At 45.3% G+C, this 26,486-nt stretch overlaps 2 protein-coding genes across 5 annotated transcripts in view; one reads left to right on the forward strand and one right to left on the reverse strand.

Moving 5' to 3' along the window:
• Positions 1–14,831, forward strand: part of LOC130516583 (kelch-like protein 29) — a 142,842-nt gene extending 128,011 nt beyond the window's left edge. For all 3 annotated transcript variants that reach the window (XM_057017736.1, XM_057017738.1, XM_057017735.1), the window contains 3 exons: positions 5,044–5,237; positions 11,256–11,400; positions 12,993–14,831. In XM_057017736.1, coding sequence (XP_056873716.1) covers positions 5,044–5,237; positions 11,256–11,400; positions 12,993–13,176 — 523 coding nt within the window. In that variant the 3' untranslated portion in view covers positions 13,177–14,831. The remainder of the gene's footprint in view (positions 1–5,043; positions 5,238–11,255; positions 11,401–12,992) is intronic.
• Positions 14,832–14,878: 47 nt separating this feature from the next.
• atad2b (ATPase family AAA domain containing 2B) overlaps positions 14,879–26,486 on the reverse strand; it is a 37,385-nt gene continuing 25,777 nt past the window's right edge. For both annotated transcript variants that reach the window (XM_057017734.1, XM_057017733.1), the window contains exons 26-28: positions 25,953–26,080; positions 20,528–20,656; positions 14,879–17,779 (exon numbers count right to left, since the gene is read on the reverse strand). In XM_057017734.1, coding sequence (XP_056873714.1) covers positions 17,738–17,779; positions 20,528–20,656; positions 25,953–26,080 — 299 coding nt within the window. In that variant the 3' untranslated portion in view covers positions 14,879–17,737. The remainder of the gene's footprint in view (positions 17,780–20,527; positions 20,657–25,952; positions 26,081–26,486) is intronic.

Consider the following 26,486-nt stretch of genomic DNA (forward strand, 5'->3'; position numbering starts at 1 on the left):
CGACGTCTGACAAGCGCTCCGAAACTTCATCACCAATCTTCCTTCCTGGAAAACTCTCAAGAAGTAGATGTGTGCTTTTCGTCGTCCCGTTCGGGTTCCCTCCCACCTACGTGCTAATGAGCATTTTTAAGGGGAGAGGGGTGGAAAAAAAGCAAACCTGTACGCTGCATTAGTGTACGCGATGATGCTTATATTTGTATGCAAATTGTTTTGAGAGCCCTCCAGGCCAGAGCGGAATCTCACAGCAGCCCTCTTTTCCTAGAGCCGAATCACAACCTCTCAGTTCATTACTCCTGACAGGAAACACAGGCCAATGAGGGATTGATGCACTCCTGTACATATGCATATGCCTCTCCTCCTGCGTCTGTTCCGCTGCCTATATGGGAAACAAATCACGGCACTGAGAACGTGCGGCTGCATGCAAATGCATCCTTATGTTTAGGTCTTATGCTTTAATGGCGCTTGACACCAAGCGAGGGAGACAGTGATCTTGGGGGTTTAACTGTGATTTAAAAGGAAGCAATCGGGGCTTTAATGGGCCCTGATTGAAAAGAGAAAGTTGTTTTAGTTAAATAAATAAGCCAGGAAATCTATCTGGGACAGGATTGAAAGCTTTTGTGCGGACTGGGAGGCATGGCTGTGCGTAGGAAGCAGAAATTACGACGCTGGCGTCAGGCTACTACTTACAGCATCTTCAATATTCAACAGATCTTCTAGAGCTCAATCACTCCTTCAATGAGTAAAGTTGGATGGGAAATGATAGAGTGCTGGGGTATTACTGGGGTATTACACACCAGCATTTATGCACACATGACTTGTAATATGCTTTAGTGCTCCTTTATGGTATTGCACATTATCATTTGAATGCGTGCGCATCGTGAGCTTATTATTACATATTGTGGAGGCAAACAGATGCAAATTTTAAAAAACGTCTGTCTGAGTGTGACAAGGCGTAGCAGGCGCACGCCACTCAGCCTCAGTGGATGTGGCTGCACGGAACAAATGCCCCACCGAAATGTCTGTTTCCTCTATTTACATGTCGTGTTGGTTCATGTCAGACATCAGCCAGTGGCAAATATTTGATGTTAGCCTAGCCTCTGCACGCCGCCCGTCGATTAAAACGGCGCCCTAAAATACAGCAAGCTAGCAGGAGATGGAAATGAAAACAGGTGCGTCCATTTTTTAGTGCCTAGAAGAAGCATTACTGTGTGTGATGGCGCGGCCGTTTGTCGTATTAAAGTGGAATGCTGCATTATGGGATGGAGACTATTGTGACTTTATCCTGTTATAAGAAAAGCTCAGCTAGTCCTTCTGGATGTAGCAGGGTTTAGTGTGATTGGTAACTTCAGGCCATCACTCCCCCCCTGATCTAGGGCAAAACCTCCTCTCTGGAAACAATTATTGCATTGTTTGTTTGTTTTATTTTTACACACACACACAACACACACAGGCGCGTAAAAGCAGAAATCATCCACCTCTTTCCATGACTCATGCTGCTGTTAGCTCTGAGAGAAAAAAGACACATACACACACACACACACATATACTGTACAGTATATGTGTGTGTGTGTGTCTGTGTCTGAGGGAAATTTATTGTTTTCAAAATAGGATTTCTGTTCAGTATACTTTGTGTGCATGTGTGTGTGCGCGTGCGTGCGCACGTGTGTGTGTGTGTGTGTGTGTGTGTGTGTGTGTGTGACAGACAGAGGCATATAGAGATAATGGTTCATCATGCCCTGCAGGTAGCCATATTTTGAATTGGCTGTGATGCTTCAGAGCCCCTCGCTCTGATTTGATTCTTCGCATCAGAGCCACGCGTAGTTGGCCGCTTTATGCACCATGCATGAATAAAGGGTAGGTGGTTAAGTTTGAGTGCTCGGCTCTGGTCAACAGCTTGAACATTTTACGGCTGTTGTCAGCGATTTCCAGCCTTTCAGACGTACAATTGATTGCAGAAAATCCGATGCTTGTTGTGATTTTCTGTGATGTGCGTTACATTCAGTGAGTCGTACTTTTGTGCTCTTCACAAGCACAGGAAGATCCCACAGCACACAAAGGCAGCGTTTTGAAACAAGTCATGTGACCAAGCAGATTAATGGAAGAGCTGGTAAATGCTTCTGCATATGGCCCTCAACACAAAAGCATGTTTGGCTTCCTGGTGTGTTACATTCACGCATTGTGTGTCTGAAAGCTAAGGTTTTATTTGTAAAATATAGATCGTTTTAATACAAAATACATGTAGAATCAGCCCATCGTGTCTGAAAGCCAGCAGAGGAACTGCAGCGCCCCCTCTGTCCATTTCCTGTTGACCGCTGCCAATTTGTTTTGGCGTTTAGTGAGCAAATTACAGCCTTGGCACATACATGCCTAGAAGGAACCTTGCATTCTAGTCCAAGGGCAATTTAAAGTGTCCAATTGACCTAATGGGCAGATCTTTGCATTGGACACATTGGAGCCCTGGAATCAAAGCCCTTCCCTTTCAATGTGCCCTGCAGCTTCGACAGCTTCACCTCCTGCACCAGTTCCTGCACCAAACTTTATCAGTGTATGAATCATCGGGCCTGTGCAGATATAGATATATAGGTCATTGCACAGCAGTGTCACAGTCAGCCATGGCAACACTGGAAGGGACTGGTTCCAGGAGCCATCTGCTCTGCACCATAGCTGGTTCTCTCGCCCGGCCTGGTGAACATTAGCTTTTAGCTTTAGCAAACAGCTGCACCATGTCTTTAAGGCTTCCATCATCTTCCAATCGCTTCCTAAGCAAGTTCTTCTTAAATAATGAAAAGCTTACAGCTGATTTTGACCGGTTGGCTGAAAATCAATCGTTTTGAAAAAGGAGCAATTGTGGTTTTAAGCGCTGTGGATCTCCTACAAGAGGAGTCAGAGCGAGAATGAAGGACGGACGCACTTCGCTGGACTATTCCCCGGTTGCCCCGTGTTTGTCCAGGTCCCTCATATTTCCTGCTTCCAAAGAGTTTCCCCACTGGGACGACCTCAGTCAGGAGCTTCATCAAGTCAGCTGTTGCATCCAAACACGCGGAAGGAAGAACTCCCTCCGTTGCTTGGTAACGGCCTTAAAGCTGTCGTCGTTTTCTGGCTGAAAATCCGGAGCTACAGTCCTTGTTTGTGTAATTAGCGGAGTCGTCTGTGTCCGCGTCTCCTCTGCCTCGGAGACTTAATCCAACCCGCCCTGAGCACCTCCTTCAGTGTCGCCTTCGTGTCGCGGCTCACGTTAAAAGCTCAGCAGTAAATTGCATCTGTAATGAATTCAATCACGATCCCGACCTCTGAGATGCGGCGCATCCATTTCCATCGCCACGTCTCACCCGTTGGGCGGCTCGACGACACGTTTCCCATGAAAGGCATTCTTGAACACATCCCAGCATATGCCAACATGTAAAGGTTATTGTTGTTTCTGCGTCTTCCTTTGTTACCACCTATAAACAGGCGTGTGTTGAACATCGGGTAACCTTTAACCTGCCGGTGCTATCTGCTCACATCTCGCTGTTTCGTGCGGCCCCGCTTGGCCTTTCACTCCTGCAGTAATCGGCTCCACTCAGCCGTGTCCGTGCCTTAAATTTCTAAAGCTTCTCAGCGCGGCTCAGGTGTAATTATATCTGCCAGACAATGAGACACATGTAAGTCCTCCCCCAGCAGCTCTCATCCTGGTGGCTGGTTTGTGTGTTTGTTCCGTTTAAGCGGCTCTAATTGGGCCTCTCAGTGCTTCGAGCTCACCTTTCTGAACGGGCCTTCCAGGTAGCCACTTTTTCAGTCGACGGGTCGAATTAAGCCTGGTCCCCTGGCAGAACCGTGCTGATCCGATCCCCAGAGGCTAATCCCCCCCATGAGACTTGTCTGAGGAAATGTCACCCTCAGAGAAAACCTATAGTGTAAATCTATCAGACGTGCGTCTCCCCTCCCCTACCCTCCCGTTTGACCGCAACTTTGAAACATCCGAGGGAAATTTGAAGCTTTTGTGAGCAAAACGCATCCTTTTGGGCTGTTTATCTTCAATGAAACTGCTTTAGCGAACAGTAAAATATTCCAGCTAAATATTTATTATTTATCTTGTGTGTTGGTCGCGTCGGCGTTTCAAGTGGAGGTGCTTTTGTCTCTCAATAGCGAGGACTCGCAGCCTGAACGGGTCTTGGTTCTAATCACCGGAGCTGAATCTCTCTTTTTTTGTGGTTGTTAACAAGGCTCACTCCAGCTGGAACACTGTCTGCGCGGTTGCTTTGATCAAAAGGCCGTGGACATGGGATGGCGATGCTAACGCACCATGCTAATGAAGCCTCGGGGCAAACGTGTCTCAACACACATGTGCACAACGAGCACGGATGGAAATTCAAGGAACGCTCACTCATCCTCTGAAAAGGGCGCAGTCCCTTCGTTCACTGTGGCGTGCCTTTTTCAGCGCGCGTGTGTGTGTGTGTGTGTGTGTGTGTGTGTGTGTGTGTGTGTGGGTTGAGTTTTATACTCCGTGTGGAGGCCGCTGCCAAAAAGGCGCTCAGCGAGGAAGGTCCAGAGCCCAACTCCAGAGACTAATGGCTTGTAGCTCCCAACATATGTTGCTTTGTGTAATTGCTTTAATTGCTGTCATTGTACATAATGGTTGGTCTTTTTCTTCTTCTGTGGTGGTGCAGGCGTTCTGCTAATTATATCTGTCAGCCCCGCAGCCAAATTGGGAATTTCACAGGAAATTCAGATCGGAGCTGTGGGGAAATCTTTGTTTTAATGTTTTTTACTACTAATACTGTATTTATTTTTTTTTACTGTATGTTGGTAGAGCAATTTATGAATGAGTCATTTCAGACTTAAAAAGTCTTCAGTTCAATTAAATGAAGCATCAGCATGACTTTGTTCATCAGTTAAATGAAATTCCTGGCCTATATTCCTTCAAAGTTCTTGGGAATGTGGCTTTAAAAAAAAAAATTTAAAAAAAATTGGTCCATATTTGTCATGGGGCATCCCACGAGTTCTTTAATTTAACTTTGAAGTCTCTGAAATGGTGTTCTGAAATCTGTTCCTTCTTCTCACCAGGTATGACACAATAACCAACCAATGGGAAACCGTCTGCCCGCTCCCCAAACCGGTGCATTCGGCAGCAGCCACGGTCTGCGGGGGGAAGGTCTACGTGTTTGGAGGCGTGAACGAGGCCGGGCGCTCCGCGGGCGTGCTCCAGTCTTATGTCCCGCAAACCAACAGCTGGAGCTTCATCGAGTCGCCGATGATCGGTAAGACGAGCGAATCTTGGGACGGAGATGTTCGTTGGATTTAAGTCGCTGCCGAATCTGTCCTCCAGAGACATGTTGGCGCGTAGCGGATTTATTTTCCCCGTTTAAAAGCAGCGCACAACAGGCCGTGCTTGAATTTTCTCCAAACGTGCACTTTCTCTTCCCCTCATTATGCCTTCACATCTGCCGCTGGAAGCAGGAGCACCCACTCGGATGAAAATGTCCTGCTCATAAATATTGATGCTCGCACCACCAAAACTTCCGAGATGTGCAACCATTACCATACACGTGTCCCACCTCGCTCGAGATGTCTTAGATTACGATTTCCGGGTTGCCTAGCAACAGTGTCTTCACAGCTACATGCACTTTGATCTCTTTTTATGCAAAGTGATCTCATGATGTGATCTTTTTGCCGGCACTGAGGGCATTTGGTACCTACGTGTCAGCACTCCATCCTCATGGAACCCCTCCCCCTATTGGAGAATCACATCCAGCCCACGTCTGCTTGTCTCCTTCATCTCGATCAGGACCTCCATAGTTGATATCAGTCGTGGCCGAACAGAAATGGAGAGGAAAAAAAAGTTTACTGCCTCTTTTTATCCCTGCCGCCGCATTCCAATCTAAACCAGCGGGGACTCATAAAGGACGGAATAACAGAAGGAACCCTTTAACCTGCGGGAACTTGCCTCCGTAACCTCGAGGTCACAGCGCCGAGAAAAAAAAACTCAGGGAGTGAGTTCACGTCCTGACAGCGGTGCTCGTGGTGCAAAGATCTTATCTGCAGGAAGGGTTTTTCACTGCTCTGGTCCCCGAGAGCTGCAGCGGAGGACTGATTGCTATTGATTCCAACGTGCTTCTTAAGTCTTTTTTTGTTTAACATTTGTGGCCGGGCCAGTCTGGCCAAAATTAGTTGTTTAACAAAGCTCCTCGCGTCGTCCAAAATGAATTTAAGGGGTTAGATGGGAAAATTGATGGCTCTGGCCGTCAGCCAGGCGTATTGGATTAGCAGAGATGGAAATTGATGGGGACTAGTGAGAGTGGAAGCAAAATAATCACAGTTTTGTTGAATGGCAGCCAGAAATAAACATTTCCTTGTTTTTGTTGCTGACGCTGGATCCGTTTCCCCACCAGCTTCTGACCGGCCTCATGAGGTGCAGGTTCACACGCGCCGCTCCACATCAATGGGGAGAGGTTGGCGGTACAGCTTCCTGGTAAATCTGGCACATTTCCAGAGCGGAAAGAACATTTTCAAACCTGGGACGTCCATGTTAGCGTGCCTTTACTGTGGTGCGTCACCGGCGGTCTGTGTTTGATGCAGGACTTCCAACATTCCAGGTTGAAAAACTGTCCAAACGGCATCTTTGATAAACGCGGCTTATTAAACCAAATGCCGTTGCTCCAGGCAACCCACACACGGCGGCGAGCTTTAAAGAGGAAAACGCAAGCTCGTAAATGCATTTGAATTCAAATGTTCCCTGAAAGGAAGCTATTCCGGCATCATTAGTTGGGACTTGCTTTTGCTCGCCGTCGCTCAGAAACTTGCTCTCTGTTGAGCGTCTCTAACAAAACGGGTCTACAGCAGGGAAAGTGATGATGATGATGATGATGATGATGATGATACCAGGGTGTTTGTAAAGGTCTGGCACTGGAGAAAGAGGAGAAATTGGTGAGAATCATGGATGGGCACACATCCACAGCTCACCTTGTATCAGTTATTGATCCCTTCAGGGGGATGCAGAGCGAACATGAGCATGAATCATTGAAACAGGCGGATCATTTCCGTGCGTGTGTGTGTGTGTGTGTGTGTGTGTGCGTGCGTGCTCTATTTTTCGTTAATAGCATGTGTCTGAGACAGACAGACAGACAGTCATCTGTCAGACCCAGATCAGCCTGCCTCTGACAGTCAACGAGCCAGGAGGTAATTGATGGCTTTAGCACCGGCTGTGAAGCCGGGCCCGCGATGATTTTAGCGAGTTTGAGATCAGCTCTCCTTCTTCTCCTCCTCCTCCTCCTCCTCCCAGCATCTCGCTAATCTCTGCCTTCATCTCTCACCCTGCCTCTGTCTTTACCTCCGATGCCTGTCCTCCCTCCCTTTTTGACAGTCTCTCAGTACCGACAAATATATCCTTGTGCATTTTCTGCGGTGTATCGTCGAGCAAGTGCACGCGCACGTGTTTTCTTTCTACATAGACTGTCTCCAACATGAGCTGCAAATGGGTTTCACACTTTTCAGAATTGGCTTCTATCTATGGCAGAGTGAAAAATAATGTGACTTGGGCCAAAAATAGCCGCTGGAGCGCGTCTGTTGAGATGTGTGTTGTCTCTGCAGCTTCATCTTCATCCTCCTCTGTGGACAATATTCCCACTTCCTGAGCTGTAGTGAAACATGGTGGTATAATCGAGCTCCTTCACGATCTATGAAACCCCCCCTGACTCACTTCACACGCTCAAGGTTTCTTTGCTGCTTTAAAAACATGACTAATGTGAAATTAAAGGAACCCGATGACCGATTCTGGAAAAGAACCCAGCCTTGAAGGTGTGAATAATTTATTCTTAAATCATTCTTATTGGTGCATCTGATCACCACCTTTCTTTCGTAATCCTCACATTTTCTGTAATATTTTCTGTATTTTTTACTATATGTCTGAGGTCATTCTTTCATGATAGCTTTTTTCTCTTTACTCCAAATTAACGTGTTGAAAATAACCAACAGCACTCGTAATCAGGAAATAAGGGCCCTTATCTGCCAAATTTTAACATTGATTAAAATTATAGTACAATCAATAGCTGTGCAGAATACAGTCAAACAAGTGCCGTTAGGCCTAATTAGCAATGTTAGCAGCGCAGCTCTCGATATGGAAATGACAAAATCTGTTTTGCCAGGGTGAGTTTGTGCTAATGTCCTGGCAGACGTTCAGTTAAACTGGTTTTTGAGCTCATAACTGCTGGTATTTGCACTCGCCTGTGTCATGTTTGCCAGTTGACATTGCTCATGCACCATTTAGGATGTGTTAGGACTGTTGTCATGGTAACATGTTAGTTTTACTTTCCACGATGAGCTCAAAATCGGATCAAGTAATTCCAAAATATTTCCAATTATACTGATCTCCACTGGGAACAGAGGCTCTACCTTTGGTTTGGAATTCCCAGCGATGGGGTATTAAACCAGTGGTACTTGTGATGTGGGCACAGACTGTTCTTTACGTTAGAAAAGAAGATGTTCTGGGGGTGACAGAATAATCGGAGCAACGTTGGCAGTCAAGCTACTGCCTTCAATCCACGCTGCATCTGCCATTACTGAGCAGGTTTCCATCAAGATGCAGCACTGCAGAGGCCAGAGAGCAGAATTGGCTGCTCCCGGAATGCTCCGTCAAGAAATGGACAGCAGAACATTGTGCTGTGCGGAATGACACATCAGCCATAATGGAGGTCGAGGGAAGGGGAGGGTGAAATGATGATGAGAGAGGAGAGGTGAAGATAAAACACATACATTTGCCCATCTGTTCTGCCCTGAATGGAAGTCGTTAGGGGGCCTTTCTGCTCCGCCATTCGTAAGGCTGTCCGACTCATCAACAGAAAAGAGGTCTGGATGCCTATTTGCCTATTTTGAAAGTCTTATCTGAGTTCTGGGAGGATAAATTGAGCTTCCCTGTCTTTATTTTGGTTATTCCGTCATAAAGAGCCAGGATGAAGAGCGCCGCCGTCCCTCTTTTTTTCCAAGCGGGAGGATTGTACATTCAGTCCGTGTTTACGTTCCCGCACCTGCGAGATTTGCGTTTAGCCACAATATTGCGTCTTTGTGATGACGGCAGCTGCCGGGAGTCTTTATCGAGCAGAGCAGTCTTATCTGCAGCAGCTCTGTACAGTATGCAGCGTCAGTAAACTTGGGTGTTGTGATAACGGATGCGCACGCGTTATCGCTACGTTGGCGTTGGCTGTTCCAGGATCAGATATGTGCCACGTTGATGCCGCATCGGATAGGAAAGGATATGCTGTAACTCCACTCGGTGTTAGGGCAACAGCCACACGCTTCCTCACACGAGTGTGTGTGTGTCACCTGCTGTCCTTGACCTCCGCCTGAAGCACCCCGGACTTGGCTGTTTCCCTTAGATTAACGTTTCCTGTTCTGGACTTTATTCATTCATCAGGTAGAACACCATCAGATGGGGGTGCATGACAGGCAACTTTTGGATTTCACACATCACTTCTAATCTATAGATCTCAGAACGATAAAGTGGTCAGCTGATGCAGACGATACCTGCTTCTTCATCAGAGTCTCCGGCTGTTTAAACACAGCCAAATGTTTTTTCCCCTCGGAACGTCAGATGGCGGGGCGATGCAGAACCATAGCCATACAGTCACATGACTCTTCAGAAACTGTCAAACCTGCTTCTCGTCACCAGGCCGAGATAGCGAAAATCATCAGAGAGCAACGTTTTTCCTTTGAGAGCGTCCTGTTATTATTCTGCCTCGGGCGGCGAGCAGTGAAAAGCGAGTGTTCACACAAAAAACCTCACAAACCACGAACAAACGTTTACCGGCAGGTGCACTACAGAGAAGCCTGGCAGAACATCAGGAAGGTAAGAGAGGAAAAACACGTCCAGCGGAGGCGGCTGGACGTTCCGTTTGGACTGTATGAAGTATTTAACACTGTAGCCAAGAGCCACATATATGAAACATGAGTGTTTCAGACCTCTTCATCACTGCGAGACTCTTCTTCGTGTTTTTTAAAGATAAACAACATGATACAACATTGGCAGATGGAGCAAACGTTTTTTCCATTTTTGCAAATATATGATCATCTATTGTTACTTGTCACTTGGTGCTTTGAAACCACCGACGGATTATTTAACGCGTTTTTTTCACCTAAATGATGATTTTTAAATACAACAATATGTCTATATTAGTATGTCTGATATTAGTTTAGCATCTGAATGGTTTCCGGTTCGTGTCTTTCATGCTTCAGTGTGATTTGATATTTCGCCCGTTCCTCTGCAGAAGCTGGCGAGAGTTGAATCTGAGATTGGTCGCCCAGCCTGGCGCTCGCCTCCCCCGTCCGGGACCGTGACTGTGCTGATCAAATATTCACATTCCTTTGTTTATGTCTGTTCAGAGACCCTTATGGAATAATTATGGCGCACAGTGCAATTACACAGTAGGCCTAATTAACGTGTGATATGGAGTTAAACGCCATGAGGCGCCAACGCTCTGCGCCGCGTTCCCCGCTCACGTCGGACCCGTCTCGGTTCGGTCACGCAGTGGAAACCTTTGGGTCTCGCAGCACCATTATCAAGGTGACGGACCTCTTGCTCCCCTCGCCATAAATGAGCGACGGGGATCCGCCGTGGCAGACAGCGGCGAGGACGGCGGCTCGTGGCTAAGTGTGTGTGCATTATTCATGCGGCTTGTAAATTGGCCAGCTGCAGACTGCTCAGGAGAAATCGCCGTGAGTTTGAAATACACTTCTTCTTCCCACACAGCTCGCAGGGCTCCTCGCAGAGCCCCGTTTCATTTTATTTCCATTCATCTCCGGGGCTACAGCGGCCCTGCCTTAATACCTCTGTTTTCCTCATGTGTATCAGATTGAATTATACAGTATGCGGCGTCCCACCTGTTCACTCGTGTATTTCCACTGCACGTTTCCGCTTTTTTTTTCTCTTTGTGAATCTATAGATGCCAGCGGCTGTAATGCAATTCTGAATTATTGGGACTTAGGTAACTCTCTTATATTGCTGCCAAGCCCCAAACATCTTTTTTTGAGCAGAACCCAATAGAGGCAGTAGGATTTATGAACTCTATGAACTTTTTTTTTTTTTTGTGCTGCCGAGCCGTTGGTTCGATTTTTTTTCTTTCAACTCAGCTGGAAATGTTAAATCGGTAAAGTGATGAAGGGAACGTTCACAAAGGATTGGTGGTGGAGGGGGAAAAATGGGATTATCCTGGATAGGAGTTCCTGTTGTTTGGTCTGTACCTTCTTTAAATGTCTCCCTCTGTTTTTCCCTCTTCTCTTATCTTTAGATAACAAATACGCCCCTGCGGTGAGCCTGAACGGCTTCATATTCATACTGGGAGGAGCCTACGCACGAGCCACCACCATCTACGACCCGGACAAAGGCAACATCAAGGCTGGGCCCAACATGAATCACTCTCGGCAGTTCTGCAGGTAAGAGATTATTACCTCGGCAACGTCGCGGCAAATCCGGCACCTTGAACAGACAAATAAGGCGGGTCAGAGGTGACCCTGCTGGCTGTAACTCGGGGGCGCAAAGTATTGTGCTGAAAAGTAAATGTATCAGACGCAACCTTTAATCAGATTCTGGGACGGATTTTCTCGCGAGCTGAAAAGGGAATCAAAAGTGTGGACAAATACAAACGCTGATTTTCTGACTCGCCACACTAACTGCTGTTGTGAAGGTCACCCTGGTGATAAATCACCAGAACTACAGCTCCTGCTGGACGGGCGCTTCGACCTTTATGACCTGCACAGAGCTGAATCAGGAACTGAATCGTGGATTATATTTATTTATTTTTGTTTAGGTTTTAAAACAACTGCCTAAATATTCTTTCCTGAATATTGAATTGCTTTCATTCCTGTGACACCTGTGTTATACAGTCATATACGTGGAAATGAGCAAAAGCGGGAAGCACCTGTGCTTTTTGTGCCATTTCTGGATGCTTAATGGCTGATAAAGGGAGATAAATGAAATGGAACACATCTTAATATCCTCGTCAGCTCGACGCACTGAGGCGTGCGCGGCGCTGGATAATGAACCACTGTTTTCTGGGCCCCGAGTCCTTTTATTTTATTTTCACCAAGAAGCCGAAAGAAAGGAGCAGCACGCGCCAAATACATCTGGGAGGCAATTACAGCCAGTGATCTTATGTGCAAAATGTGTAGCATAAATCATGTTGTCAGAGTTATTGATAAGCGGCAGCGGCACGCGGCAGCGGCAGGCGGCAGGCCGCTGTTCTGCTACATTCAACGAAACCCCACCCGGCGGAGTGGACCAACAAAGCATTCCACTCTGACAACAACACACTGCTATCACTCGGGAATGCTGATGCGTTTGAGATAAATCCTCTGTTTATGAGTGTTGGTGTGGTCGCTGTGAGCTCCAAACCCTCCCCTGATCTTTAGATCAGCTGAGCAGCTTTTTTTCCGAACAGATTTAGGTTTCCCGCAATAATCTCCACCCCGGCCGCGTTGTGCACCCGGGCAGCAGGAGAGCGCGTCGTCTGCTCCTCGTGCATGCGTGTTTAAGCGTGCACCTTATGAAAATGCCCATCTTTCCAAACCCCCACACAGGAACACAAAGCCCAAATCATCTTAGGGCTCAAGTATTAATCCCGTCTGCACACAGTCTGTTTTTAATATCAAATGAGGACATTTATGCAGATTTTTCAGCAGTTTCCCCCTTTAATGTCAAAAGGAATTGTGTGTTTTTTTGTCCTGTATGTCCAAATACTCCGAGACATCCTCAGGTGTTTCCCTCCAGCCTGACTATCAGCGTGTTTTTAATAAAGCCTTTGTCTTCTGTTCGCCGTTATCTCGTCTCATTTAACCTTATGAGCCTTCCAACATTGAAGACGCATCAGCTGACACTTGCTTTCAGTCACTTTTGACAGATTTTAGCATTTAATAGCTGAGGAGAAATGAAGAATGAATGATTTACTGCAGCACAGATTTTTGTGCCCAACTGCGAATGTTGTGAACGCAGCCTCACCCATGACAACCAAACCTGTGTGTCTGTGCAGCGCTGTTGTCCTGGACGGGAAGATCTACGCCACAGGAGGCATCGTCAGCAGCGAGGGTCCGGCCCTGGGCAACATGGAGACCTTCGACCCCAGCACCAACGCCTGGACTCTCCTGCAGTCGCTACCCTGTCCGCTCTTCAGACACGGCTGCGTCGTCATCAAAAAGTACATTCAGAGCGGCTGACGGCGCCGGGTTGACAGCCGATACCAGCCGAGCTCCGGGGGTTTGGGGACGACGGGCGACAGCAGCGTGGAGCCAGACCGGTCGGTCCACAACCTCTGGATTTGATGCCAGCAACCCTCTGCCTCGTCGACCCTTCCTACCAACCCCCCCCCGGCTCACACCGTTCTTGCAGCCCCGTGCTGAATGTACCCATGTCCCGCTACCCATCCACATCACCCGATGATGCCTGACCTCCGGTGCTGTATGTGTCACGGTTGTCGATCTTCAGCCAACACACACAGGGACCTTAGTAAACTCTGCCGGCTATCCTCGTTTAAGTTCTGTCTTTTCCAGATGTCTGTAAAAGCAGCACCCCCCCCATCCTCCCCAGTTCTTGAATTACTTAGCAGTGAAAGCCATTTCAGGTCTGTTTTGTTGTTTTATAGGAAAACCCTCCACTTGCTGTGTTCACACTTCAAGGACAAGTGGCCCACTTCAAACTTTCTGCCCCGATTGCCTCTGATCTTTCCACCGATTCCCTCCGAAATTGAACACACATTAGTTTTTCAGTGTTGAACCTGCAGCTCATCTTTGTTGACATCTAAAGGGGAAAGACTTTACACTTTCTTTTTGTTGCTTCCATGGTTACTTCTGTATCCAGCATGCTATGTCTATTGCCTACAGTAGCTGTGCCATCTATCATGCACAGCAATACCCCCATAAAAATCCAATTTCCGCCCCTGCTCGCCACTTTCTCACGTTCCCTTCTGCCGTCTCGGAGCAGTTGAATGTCAGAAAATGAGGCAACATCAGCATCAACATCGTGGCGTCAGATGTGTCACTGTATACGTCCCAATTTCGTTTGGAATTTTGACGACAGTGTGAATATCCCAGTAGATGCAGAGCGTGTAAATGCATGTCGTTAGCATCTCTGCGCGGCTCGGATCGGGACCGATCGGTCGGCTCAGCGGTTTAAATGACAAGAAAGCTCAGAAAACGAAATAAGCCTTTGGGTCTTGTGGTGTGAACACAGCCGCAACAGTTTTATTTTGTGTGTTCACAGTCCAGAACAGGAAGACACTCCAGCTTTCCTTCTGCCAAGTGTGATGAAAAACAGGTTTTGACTGTTTAACCCACTTCTACTGACTTGTACCGATTTCAAAGACCGTTTTTGCAGATTTTCATCCTCCCAACAACAACAACAATTAAGTTCTGATTTTGATTCAACTGAGATTCATACTCTCACTCAATGGGACAACAATCAGCTTCAGGGAGAGAAGGAATTCTTCCTTTTGTTGACTTCTGATAAGAGGTCTCATGTTGGGACTGTTCCTCTGGAGAAAAAGCACAATTATCACCAGTGACGGTTATCACAGGACCCATTTGTTGACTCGCTTTACGTCTTATGTCACTTCCCCTCCCACGCACACTTTCTTTTATACTGATGGGTTTGGATTTTTTTTTCTTTTCTGCAACCTGCGATAAGGCTGGGTTGCTGTTCTGTAAATACGGGAAGGAAATATGTATATTTTAAAAAAAAAAAAACTGAAGGCAATTCTGTATAAATGTTTTTAGACAAAAAAAAAGGACAAATTCCAAACGGTCTGTCTGTAAATGTGTACCCAAAAGGAGAACAGTCGTTATTATTGAAGCCTAATACATATACCAGAACATGACCTGGGTATGCTCTTGTTTGATTGGTCAAAAATGCACACATTAACACTTTGGAATGTTACAGTTTGAACCTTTATTCAAGTATATCACAGCAGTTTATTTGAGAAATACAGTAAAGTTTCATTTCAAATATAACTTACACTAACATAACAACTGAGAACAGGTGGATTAAAATACATAGATAATAGACAAAGCTATGAGAAGTCTCGGCTAACTGAAGAGTAGAAAACAGGGGAGAACAAAATAATTCAGAATCAAGCAAACCCTCTCTGCATACTGGACTAAGAAGTCTCAACTACCAGACAAAAATTGGTTGTTAGTCCAAACTGGCTACAATTTATAATAAAGCGATATCATAATGTATGACATTTAACTACCCATAGTTTTTATTTTCATAGGCGTTTTTAACTCATAAAATCTATTTTGGCAGAAATGGGTTCCGAGATGCTTAATCAAAGCTTAGTCTGGTCCTGTCTCTTGGTGTCGGAGGGACGGTATGTCCTCATTGCCGTCCTCTAATTAGTTTACTCCAGTATGCCACAGTCGGAAACCACTTAAAGTGGAAAACACCAAAACAAAATAAATAGGAAGGTTGAAGGGCCTGTTGTTGCGTGTTGAACCTGAGAAACCTGTAAACTCTTAACTTTCCCACACACGCAAAAAAAATCCTGCTACACAAACGCTAGACAAAAGAAAAAAGACATCGCGTTACCTCTCGAATGTAAAAAAAAATACAAGTAATAAATAAGTCAGAATCATGAGATGAATATTTGAAAATGAACTGAGAGAAAAGGCAAGTGTTTAAAGAGACAGAAAAACGCTTCTAACAAGGTGTGGGGGGGGTGACAGACGCAGGAACATCAGTGACAGCACATCCAAAGTCTGAAACTAAAGCCATGAGATAACATCTATAATCATAGTCCGGCTCAAATGCAAATACAAAAATCGGAGACGCGTACAACCCTTGGATTACTGCAGCTGCTGCGGCCGTACTCACCAGGTATCGTGCACGTGGTACTGCAGGTGTCAAGAGTATTTCAGAAGCTGTGAGAAATACTGCGTTTGTACCCGGTAAACAGTTTTTCTGTGTTAAAATAAATTAAGCTGAGGTAGTGTTGGTTTTTCTCTCTGCAGTAGTCCGGGTGCCAACCTTGTCGTAACCACTTTGCATATGGTCTTTGCTTTTGAACTTTATTTTTTCTCAGGAAAACATCACTTAAAAACTGAGGGGAGCTGCAGTCAGATTTGCACGAGGAGGTTTGACTTTTTTTTTTTCTTTTTTCCAAGAGTGCTTCAAGAGAAAAGAACAAGTCAAGAACTACACTGGGGGGGAAAAACACCCTGAAATTGCCGTAGAGACACCAGCGAACCCTCAGAAACCTTCGGTAAAAGCACCTTTCCTGTAGTCAAAACCACAATGCCCTCGGGCTGGAAATCTCCCCTCTAACCCGTAAAAAAACCAATCCACCAGGTCTAAAGAACAAAAACCATAATGCCTCGTGCCTAAGAGCCGGGCACTGCCTAGAATGGCCTTCATCATTAGGCAATCACAACCCATGCAAAAACAGCAATACAAAACTTTTATAAAAACGTGAAAAAGGTCAAATAAACTCATCACGGCCAAAAGCAACATTTTTTTCTGTTTGAACCAAAACTCCTATTCTCGTCAGTACCTTTGGAGGAACTGGGGTTAACACTTGGCACCGTAAATAGTTCTAACATACATCTGTGTTGAAGATGTGGGGTTTTAACAGAGCGGATACATTTCCATGTTTCCCAAGAGCTTCAGGCAGGCGGAGACAGCCGCAGAAAGCAAGTCTTCCCTAAAACGCTTTCGTTTTTCACAGATTTGAAAACCCTCAACGACTTTGTTAGCCGAGGATGGAGAGGCCGGTGAATTAAGGACGCTCCACCTTTGGTGGTGAAGACTCGAGCCACAAGTAAAGAGAATTAAAAAAACTAAAATAAGGCACACGCTAGGCAGTGCAAACTCAAGACCTGTTCCATTTTGTACTGCGTGCAGTTTCTCGTGTTTGTTGGAGAGAAAAAATAAAGACTAATGGCGGCTGCAGCGTGAGACGGGATGGGAAACATTCAATCTGTAGAAGTGGTGAGGGAAGAGGGGAGTTAGAGGGTGTGACAGAGAGAGTGTGAAGCTAGGAGGATAATAGTGAGGTGGGTGTACGGCTGACACGCCATGTTTGTTCGTCGGTGACTCAGATGGAGGTGGAGGGGGGTAATAACTTTGCACACTTGATGACTACTTCAATAAAGAGCACATAATTACTTTTAGTCCTGCTGTGGTGACCTCAGCAGCTTTGTGTTCCTACTAGAACTTTGTAAACCATTCTCAACTGGCTCAGATTTTTCTATCAAGTAGTTACAATCAGAGAGAAGGAACAGAGCTGCGAGCCCAGAGCGACGTCGTCCGCCTGATCTCATCTCCCAGTGACACTCCGCATTCACATTTCTGCTGGTGAAGATCTGAAAATGAGTCCTCTTTCCAAAATACTCAGACGTGAGTGAGAGAGTGTGTGTGCACAGGCCAGGTTGTGATATGACATCACCCCATCTGTTGGTTTTGCCAGTCATGTGACTTAGGTGATGCTGCGAGCAGCATGGATAAAGGTAAGCACCCGAGTAGCACCAGGGGTCGCCCATCACCGCTAGGGTGTGCGCGCGTGTGTGACCGACGCACCTCCAGAAGTTTGGTTATGCAGAATGGGTCTGGATCTGGCCAGGTTCCTGAGACGATAGCACCGATGAATCCTCAGCTGGAATGCGTTTCCTCCCGGGGGGAAATGGGAGGGCACCCGACTTCGCCTGTCCGAGCGTGTTGTTCTGTGTGATTCGCAATTCAGTTTGTGGTCCCGAGCTGATCAGGATCAACCTGACGAGCCTTTCCTGCTCAAAGGAATGTTTCAAAATGGTGGATTCTCTCCTCCATCTCCTGCACAGCAAAGAGACAAACACAGACGGGCCGTTAAAGAGATCGTTGAGATCAATCCAGCTATAGTTCGTGTACATTAATGATAAAACCTTTGATTTAATAAGGGAACCATGAAATTGCCCTGGGTTTGAGACCTGCTCGCCATGGCGGGGGAACTGTCTTCTGGGCCGCTGCTACGCAAGTAAAACTGAATCGACAGCGACACTCTGGTGTCTCTCTGCTAACAACAAACGTTTGAAAACTTCGTGCCCCGTGGTTTCAGCATTACTCAGACATTTCCACAGCAAACAAGAGCGTTCGCCGTGATAAATGAGGGAAAATGAAGCAAAGCTGTGCTGGAATGAGACGGACAATTTTTCTCAGCAGGAAAGCAGCAGAATTTGACACTGACTAAATCTGAACAGAGCCGGAGGAAGAGAGATGGATGTTAGCCTGCAACAGACCGTGATTAATGCTTTGAAGATGTCTGGTGTGTGTGTGTGTGTGTGCGCGCACATGTTCTCCCTCATCTGGATAACTGAGACAGTGTGACAGTAACTACACTGCAGCATCTTTTCAACTTCTACAACAAAACGTGCCACCACCCTCTTTGCAAACAAAGACCAACATACTTCCGCATGAAATTATTTTCTGATCTGGATCGACTCCTTTAAAACGTGCTCCGACATCGTCTCCAATTTAGGACTCTTCAAAGTTGTGACCAACAGTGTCCAGATCCTAAAGATAATGAAAACTAATACCTCCTTCCATCACTGTCGATAGTGTTTCATTAAACAAAAAGGATTAAAGAGCAGGACATGAAAACAAAAACCCTCCTTCCACCCAGAGTTAAATTCAGCCGTGAAACATCAATATTTAACAGATCATTCTGCAAGCGCCTCCATCGACAGCCTTTATTGGCCGGTTGTAATCTGTAAAAGCAAAAGGTCACTCTCATTTAGCTCACGAGGCTAATCGGGGCTGCGAACACCAGCATTATTGAGTCTTCTTATGCTCACTGACAAACCGACTATGCTGCACTCTCCAGCCAGGTGATTGGCTCTTGCTGCCTGCAGGACATTAGCCAGCCATCACAGCTAGACAGATTAGCTCTCGCATCGCTCAATAGGTGCAAACATGGCAAAAGCAGATCCATTCCCCTGCAAATATTATCCATTAAAAGACAAATCCAGCATTGTGTCCTTGGCTCTGTTAAGATGTCATCAGTTTGTGGGTGTTGGGTCGATTCATAAGGAAGGCACGATACGTTACAGGGGTGCTTCCTCTCCATCTCTCTCAGGCTCTAATTTCCAGGATTTCCCAGGTGACATTTCTTGCACCTGGGAGAATACAGCTGTCTGCTCTGTGTCTGTGGAGGCTCTGACAACAAAACCAAACAAGAAAATATGCAGGTGTTGTTACAAGCAATACCAGCGCGGAGAGGCCCTTATTTTCTGTCCCAACTTTTGATAACAACTTTTGATAACATCGATCTACACTTTACATCCGTGTCACGAGTAAAGGTCAAAGGGCCTGACAGTCCTGCATTTATATGCACAACCCAAAATCAAGCAGGAGATTGGAGGCAACAAAAGCAGTGGGTTGTGGATGTTGTTTTGTATTGGTGCGCTCCGCTGCTCCAGCTAAAAGGTCAGTTCTTCTTCTACACATCTGAATTAATCACAGGCCAAACCCCTGAGAAGGCCGAGGAGAGAAATGAAGGCATGGTCCAGCTGTTTCACTCTGCTCTCTCACTCACACACCAGTGCAACATTAAACTACTGCGCCAGCCCTGTTAGTACGATCACCTCTTTTTAGCTTTTCCAGCGGGAGGGACGTGCAGAAGATCTGCTGTAGAGTGAAAAGACGCATGAAGGAAAAGGTACTCAAAACAGGTGAGCTGACACCTGATATGCAAATACCAATTTAGGCTGACAGTATAAAATCCCCCCCCACCCCCCACCCTACCATCATGCAACCCATGGTCACAAGACACCACCTGGCTGACTGCTCCACCCCCCACACGGCACCTTCTCCACTGTCATGCTGACAGCTCGTTCTCGCGACCAGCAGCAGCGCCGAACAGTGCAGACGGCTGACAGGAGCAGCAGGTGACCAGATGGGACTATAGCGGAATATAGCTCAGCTATTTCATATTTGAATACAACACGACAGAATAAAAGCCCTACCTGTCACTTTTCCCAAAGAGAAATAATCAAAACATTTGGGGGGGGGAGAAAATGAACCATGATCATGTCAAATTTGTCAGTGCGAGTGGAGGAAACTGAACATTTGGGTGGATCCGCGTCGGCCGAGCCCTAAATTCACGCTGCGATTAATAAATACACATCAGACCAAACAAAGCTCTGATCTTGAGAGTGCTCAATTCTTTCACAAAAGCTATGCGACTATTTCACAGATGAATAGATGATTCCTGTTTTTAGATGATTCCTGATATTGGCCATGAGAATAGACGGGCAGCGGAACACGTAATCAGAATATTCCATATCATATATCTGTATTACAAATAAAAATGCATTACAAAACAAATAAGAGTCACGGTGAAAATATTGAATCAATAGAAAGTAATGTCATACTGCGTTGGATAAGACATAAGTTATTATTTCTTTAATCAGAGCATGTTTCCTATTTAGGATTGCATTAAAGTGTTTTCATGAATAGTCTCACAGATAGTAACCGCAGAAGAACTAAAATCATGACTGACTCCATTTTTCTGTCATGCTCTAACAAAAACGCTCCAGCACTGACCTCCAGCAGCTGGGTCTTGTCGTACTCTCTGCGGTGCTGGTAGATGCACTGGCTCAGGAGGGAGTAGAGCCTCTCCAGCTGCTCCACGGTGTAGCCCTCGCTCTTCTCCACCACCGTATCCAGTAGAGCCTGAAGGAGAGTCCAAACCAGCAGCTCACATTAGAAATCAGCTTATGTTTCCTTATAAAAACTTCCTGGAGGACACAAGTGTCGTCGCTATCTCCCTTACTGAAGAATTATTCAACAGCACTGAATAAGTGGTCATCTATGCTAACGGCTAAAGCTGGTGTATAAAGAGAATGAATGTTTGGAGGTCAGATGTACTCAGAAGCAATTAAGAGAGAATGACAGCTAATTAAGGATAATAATAATCAGAACCAAGTTTACATTTCACTGCTACTTAAATTAAAACATCCTGGACAGTCAGAGGCCATTTTAATTGGCCCGTCTCTCACATCTTAACCAACCTAAAACCGTACGGGTGTAAACGGCTGTTTAAATAAAAGGGCCTTATCGGAATGCTCTGGTGGAGACGGCAGAGGCGCAATAATTAAAACCACCACCGCTGACAAGACAAACACAAACACCATTCATTGTTTCTGTTGACATCGCTCCATGCACGAGTGAAGGACTGCCGCTGTTTCGTTCCACCCAAAAAAACACACAAATGTTTGCCAAAGCTGGAGAATTATAGTGAGCCTGAAGCTAAATACAAATGCGAGAATGAACTTTTTCAGCAATTAAAAAAAGGAAACATAGACGGGCAGTTTAGGAAGGAAACACAACAGACAGACATTGTCATTTGCTGAGAATCCTTTCCTGCCTCTTTCATCTGCCTAAAAGAATGGCAACAACAGAATAATTGGCGACACAGGAAGTTATTAGCCGTTCTTGGAGACCTGCATTCTTGAGATCATTCTGATGTTCTGATGAAGGTTACTTTTTGTTGCATCACTGGATTCCATCTTGAAAAGGATTTTCTGCCACACACAGAGCAACAGTATGCTACTATCTACTGTCTTTTATATTGTTATTGTTGCTGTGAAGACACAAACACCAAGTCAAATTCCTTGTATGTGTAAAAACGTACTTGGCAATTAAATTCTTCCTTCCTTCCTTCCTTCCTTATTTATGAATAGCTACAAGACTCATTTAAAACATTAACTTCACAGTTTGAAAACCATAAGCAATGATGAACTAATTCAAATTGAGCCCATTTGACTGGAGTCTTTTTGGGCTTCGCAATAACCAACATCACAAATTCATGGGAGGTTTCAGCTTTGAGTCCACTAATGTATGCAAACCCTATAAATGGCGACTATCTGCTACCTCGCAGCAAGTTCTTTGCGTCATCTCTTGCTTTAAGTGCTTTTTCTCACTCTACAGTGCATCTTTTCATAGCTGTGGTTCAGTCTTAGAGTACCTTTCCTTGTTTGCCTCTAGAGTGTTGGTCTTTTCTTGTTTATGCTTTCCAGCCCCTGCGTCTTTGCTCTCTGTTACTGGGGGTGCTTCCTCGGTCTAGTCTTTTAAAGCTAGTCAACTGATTGCAGCAGTCTTCTCTCCAGCCTTTGTCTGCCCTGATCAGGATGCCTGTGTCGGTCAGAGTGTGTCTTACACCAGCTCGGTGATTGAACGTGCTCACCACACACAAAAGAGCTGTAATCCCATGCCTTAAAGACTGCTAGTGACATGGACCATTTAACCTCAGTTGCTCTAAACTCGATGGCCCGTCTTCCCTTCAAATCTTTACTCCCATCCTCACGTCTTTATCCATTCCTTCTTTGTGCTTCTTAAGAAGCCGCAGGCTTCAGTAACACGGGTAACTATATCTCAGAGGGCAACAATAAAGGTAAAGGTAATTTATAATAGCGGTCAGATAACACGGTAACAGCCCGCTCATCAGCCCTGGTATTTATCTGAAACCTTTTGGGGAGGATGACATGTGAATTCACATCACGCTGCCGGCACAGGGATGCTGCTGGCGGTTCTCATGTTCATTAAGTCCATGTGAGCTCATCGGGGAGTAAGAAACGGTCGGCTATCATCATCTAACCCACTTACATGCTGCAATCCAATTATTCTGATATTCTTAAACCACGTCTTGTGGGCCCACATTTAAAGTCCACATCAACTTACAGGGCTGTGACTACAGTTTTGTAGACGGGTATGTTTAGCCTCTCATTAATAAATAAAATGCATGCGACATAAAGGATGAAGTATCCACATCTTTAACCTTCGCTTCATTGAGTGTGTGTGCAGCCACTGTCAGCACTACACCAGAGGACGGGATTACCAGGCAACCAGCAAATACGTGAAACCCGGCGGCCTCTGTCACCGGGGATGCCATTAGCTCCATTTCATTGTAAATAAGAAAATAATTCTCAATATTTGTCGGGTTTAACTCTCCAACACTAATGAATTATAAAGGATTCTGTCTGGCTTCTGATTAATAACAGCATAATGGTTCTGAAAGAGCACAGAGGGCAGATTTGACACTGGTGGACAGCGATTTGCTCGGGGAAAATCCTGCTGCAGTGGCATATAATGTGGCTACGGGGTACACAGTCGCAGAGGTAATGCAATATAGATGGTGTTATAAGGGTCAGGGACGATCATGACAAATCATATTACCATGGTCTCAGCGCATTAAAATGAAAATGGACGTCCCTTTCCGCTGAGCGTGGTAACCCAAGCGGGGTTCAGGAACTGGCTTTACCTCCGATATCAAATCAGTGGCAAAGGTCCACTGAGCAAAAGTGACGAGACCTGGGATATTTTGGGATACTGGCTATTTTTGACTTGCGCTGGGATTTCTCTCATCTAGGTGCAGGTGTCTGATAGCTGATCAACACAGACAGCCAACAAATGAGACTCGTTCTGGAGACGCAGAAGAAACCACCATCGGCAGCTGTTTATTCCGTGGCAACATCGTGCGCCATTTTAGTAAGATGAGCAAAAAGGGAAAATGTAATTTTACAAAGTGAATTATGGGGAAATAACAATGAATGTCTCTGAATAGCAGATGTGATTACTTGAATATTATCTACCTTCTTCAGACCCAAACGGTAGGTTCTGAACACACTTGTCATACCATAGTGGCTTTAAATATTACAGCCTTTTCCATCCAGTTAAACGTCAAAATAATCAGCCTTCCATAATCAATGGATGTGACTGACACAAGAGAGAAGAAAAAGTTGGCTACTTAGTGCAGACCCCAACACACACCAGGCAGGGCGCCAGTCCCAGCTTTGCCAACAAATATCTGCTTAAACGGTGACTCTGCACACTGGGTATTCAATTTGTTCCGTAAGCCAGGGATGAAAAAGCAATTATTCACAGGCCCCTCTTTTCACGATCTGTTTCTTTAAGATACCCCACCTCCACTAACAAATAAATTCAGATTAGTTCTGTGTGTGTGGAGCCGCTCATAGAGGCAGCCAATTTTGAACCGTGGCTCAAGCCAACTAAAACTACTGTCAATCACTTTGAAAGACGGAGTCAGGTTCACTCCAACACAATATATAAATATACGTCCCTATTGTGTCCAGGGACATTAATAAATGACACGAGATAATGGCTGTAGTTAGATGTCATTTCAGAGCAGGGAGCCAGATGTAAATGTGTGTCAGACCACCTCCTTTTACAATAATTACACTCCAGACCAGTGAAGCCATGTCAAGGGAGCTTACCGCGCTAGTGCTCCAATTTACACTATTAGGTGGAAGTCTAGCGTGACTGAGTAAAACAGTGCTACTTCATATGCTCGCCATTCTCTGAGCACATCCAAACCCAACCTGAGCATCATGTGAGCCTGGGATGCTTTGGTCTTACAGCGGTTTGACAGAAACACCTACGGACTGAGAAGTGTCCAACTGGTGCGATGCTGTAATTGGCCTGCTCACAGGCTGGGAAACCAAACTGATGCTTGAATGGCGAAGGGACAGTTAAAGTAGCATCAGCTTAGCTGTGCTAGAGGTTCAAGTCTGGTTGCCCACGACTGGTTTTCTTATCCAGCCTACCTTCAGTCGACTTCTGTTGAATACTTTCAATACATCTGCAGTCTATTAGGCCTCATTTAAATAATGAAAGCCTTATAATTATTCAGAAGCTAATTCGAGGATGGAGGGCAACAGGGTGGCTTAATGCCAAATCAGAAGGGTGTCTGAGATTAGCAGCACACGCTGGATGTGATAGGACGTGTCATGACGAAAATGAGATCAGTCAAGCTACTTCTTCTGACTCAGAAACCCCGCAATGAAGAGTTACCCTACAAATGGGCAGGGGGTAATGTCGGTATGACCATCAAAACCATTTTCAGGTCATTCAGGCACATTTGGAGTGTCGAAATGTATAAAAGCAATTTTGCTTTTAAAGAAGGGCACTTCACCCACACAGGCAATGACATTTAAACAAGTGCATCAATGGACTGAGATTACAGCAAAAGCCCTTTGGTGGTGATGTGTTTAGATCAGGTGATCCTTCCTATAGTCAGGCTTCAGTTTTTCTTTTATCGTTGGTAAAATAAATGGCTTTTGTATTGGTTGAACCAGTGGTTCCCTAACTGGGGGGCGCAGTGCAACTGCAGGGGGAGCGTCAGAGCATTTCCTACTATACACTCCAGTCCAGCTGGTGGCGGTAATGCGCCCGCACGGCAGATCTGGTTTTCATTTCAGTTTGAAATTTGTTGGTGTTGCACTGTTCCTAAATTAAAATGTTAAAATATGAAGTTAAATTTACTTGTCTGAATGCTGGATGAATACTAGAATTCAATTTCAGAAACAAATATTAATTTTAACCGAGATGCCAAATTCCGGTTAAAACTGTGTTTGATTCATTCCAGTGTTCTGGATCAAATCTGGTCTGAAAAGGTGAATTCAGTTTAAATTCCTCAATGCTGTTCAACATGGTGGAGAGTAGGGAACTCAGTGAGGAAGAAGAGTCCCAGTTAAAGCTCTTCATCAGGATGGAGGCTCTCTGCTGCTATGACGTGAGCTCTGTATATAATATTTTTAAATTGAGTTGAAAGTTTGTTAGTGTTGCTATTTTTCAGCATAACAAACAATAAAAAAACTGTAAAATTGAAATGTGAAGTGATATGTACATATTTTAGAAAGAAAACATCTTTATGTATTATTTCATTTATTCAAAACAAAGGAGGTGCGATTGATTTGGAGTGGGTGGGGGGGGGGAAGTTTGGGAACCACTGGGTTGAACAACCCTTTAGTTCCATTACCATGATACTTGCTATGATGCACATAATCCAGATTTTGTATTAAACACACAATGGCCAATTCAATGTTTGCCTGACTGTAAGACACTTCTACAGTGCATGTATGCTGAACTGATAAGCTGGCATTATCAGCATTCAAACCAAGAACAGATACAGAGTAACTGAGAATAATAAGGGATTAATAAAATGTCTTACCGATAAACGCTGGTGATCAATGACTACTGGAGGACAAGGGAGGGCTGGTTGTGGCTCTCCTACCCCCTCAGCAGATTCCCCTCGCTCCTCTATCCAGTTGTTCTTGCATTCCCTGTCTTGGGAACAGCCTAAAAATATTCAGAAGCAAACCAGAAATTGAATTACAATATCCTGATGTCCTGAAAAAACAAACATCTACCCATCTTGGCAAATGCAATATTATGATTTGAAGCTTGCAGCCGTCGGTCAGGGCGCAGTACTGGATATATACAGGACGTATCCCCTTCTCTTTCAATTCATGACGGTGTAAAAACACTTCATAGAAAATGTGAAGGCTCAGCTTGTAATTCATATGGAGATGGAATAAACAGCCTGCTATTTCCACATGCCAGAATCCTCGTCATATTATGATGTCTTCTTTTCAGCTAGCCTTTCCTGCTACAAGCCAAACTACATACATATAACCAAAAGATACACTTACAGGCTTGGACCCTGACTCAAATACAGATTGGGATGACATCACTAAGTGGCTGG

This window comes from Takifugu flavidus, chromosome 19 (genome assembly GCF_003711565.1).
Source record: "Takifugu flavidus isolate HTHZ2018 chromosome 19, ASM371156v2, whole genome shotgun sequence".
Classification (NCBI taxonomy): domain Eukaryota; kingdom Metazoa; phylum Chordata; class Actinopteri; order Tetraodontiformes; family Tetraodontidae; genus Takifugu; species Takifugu flavidus.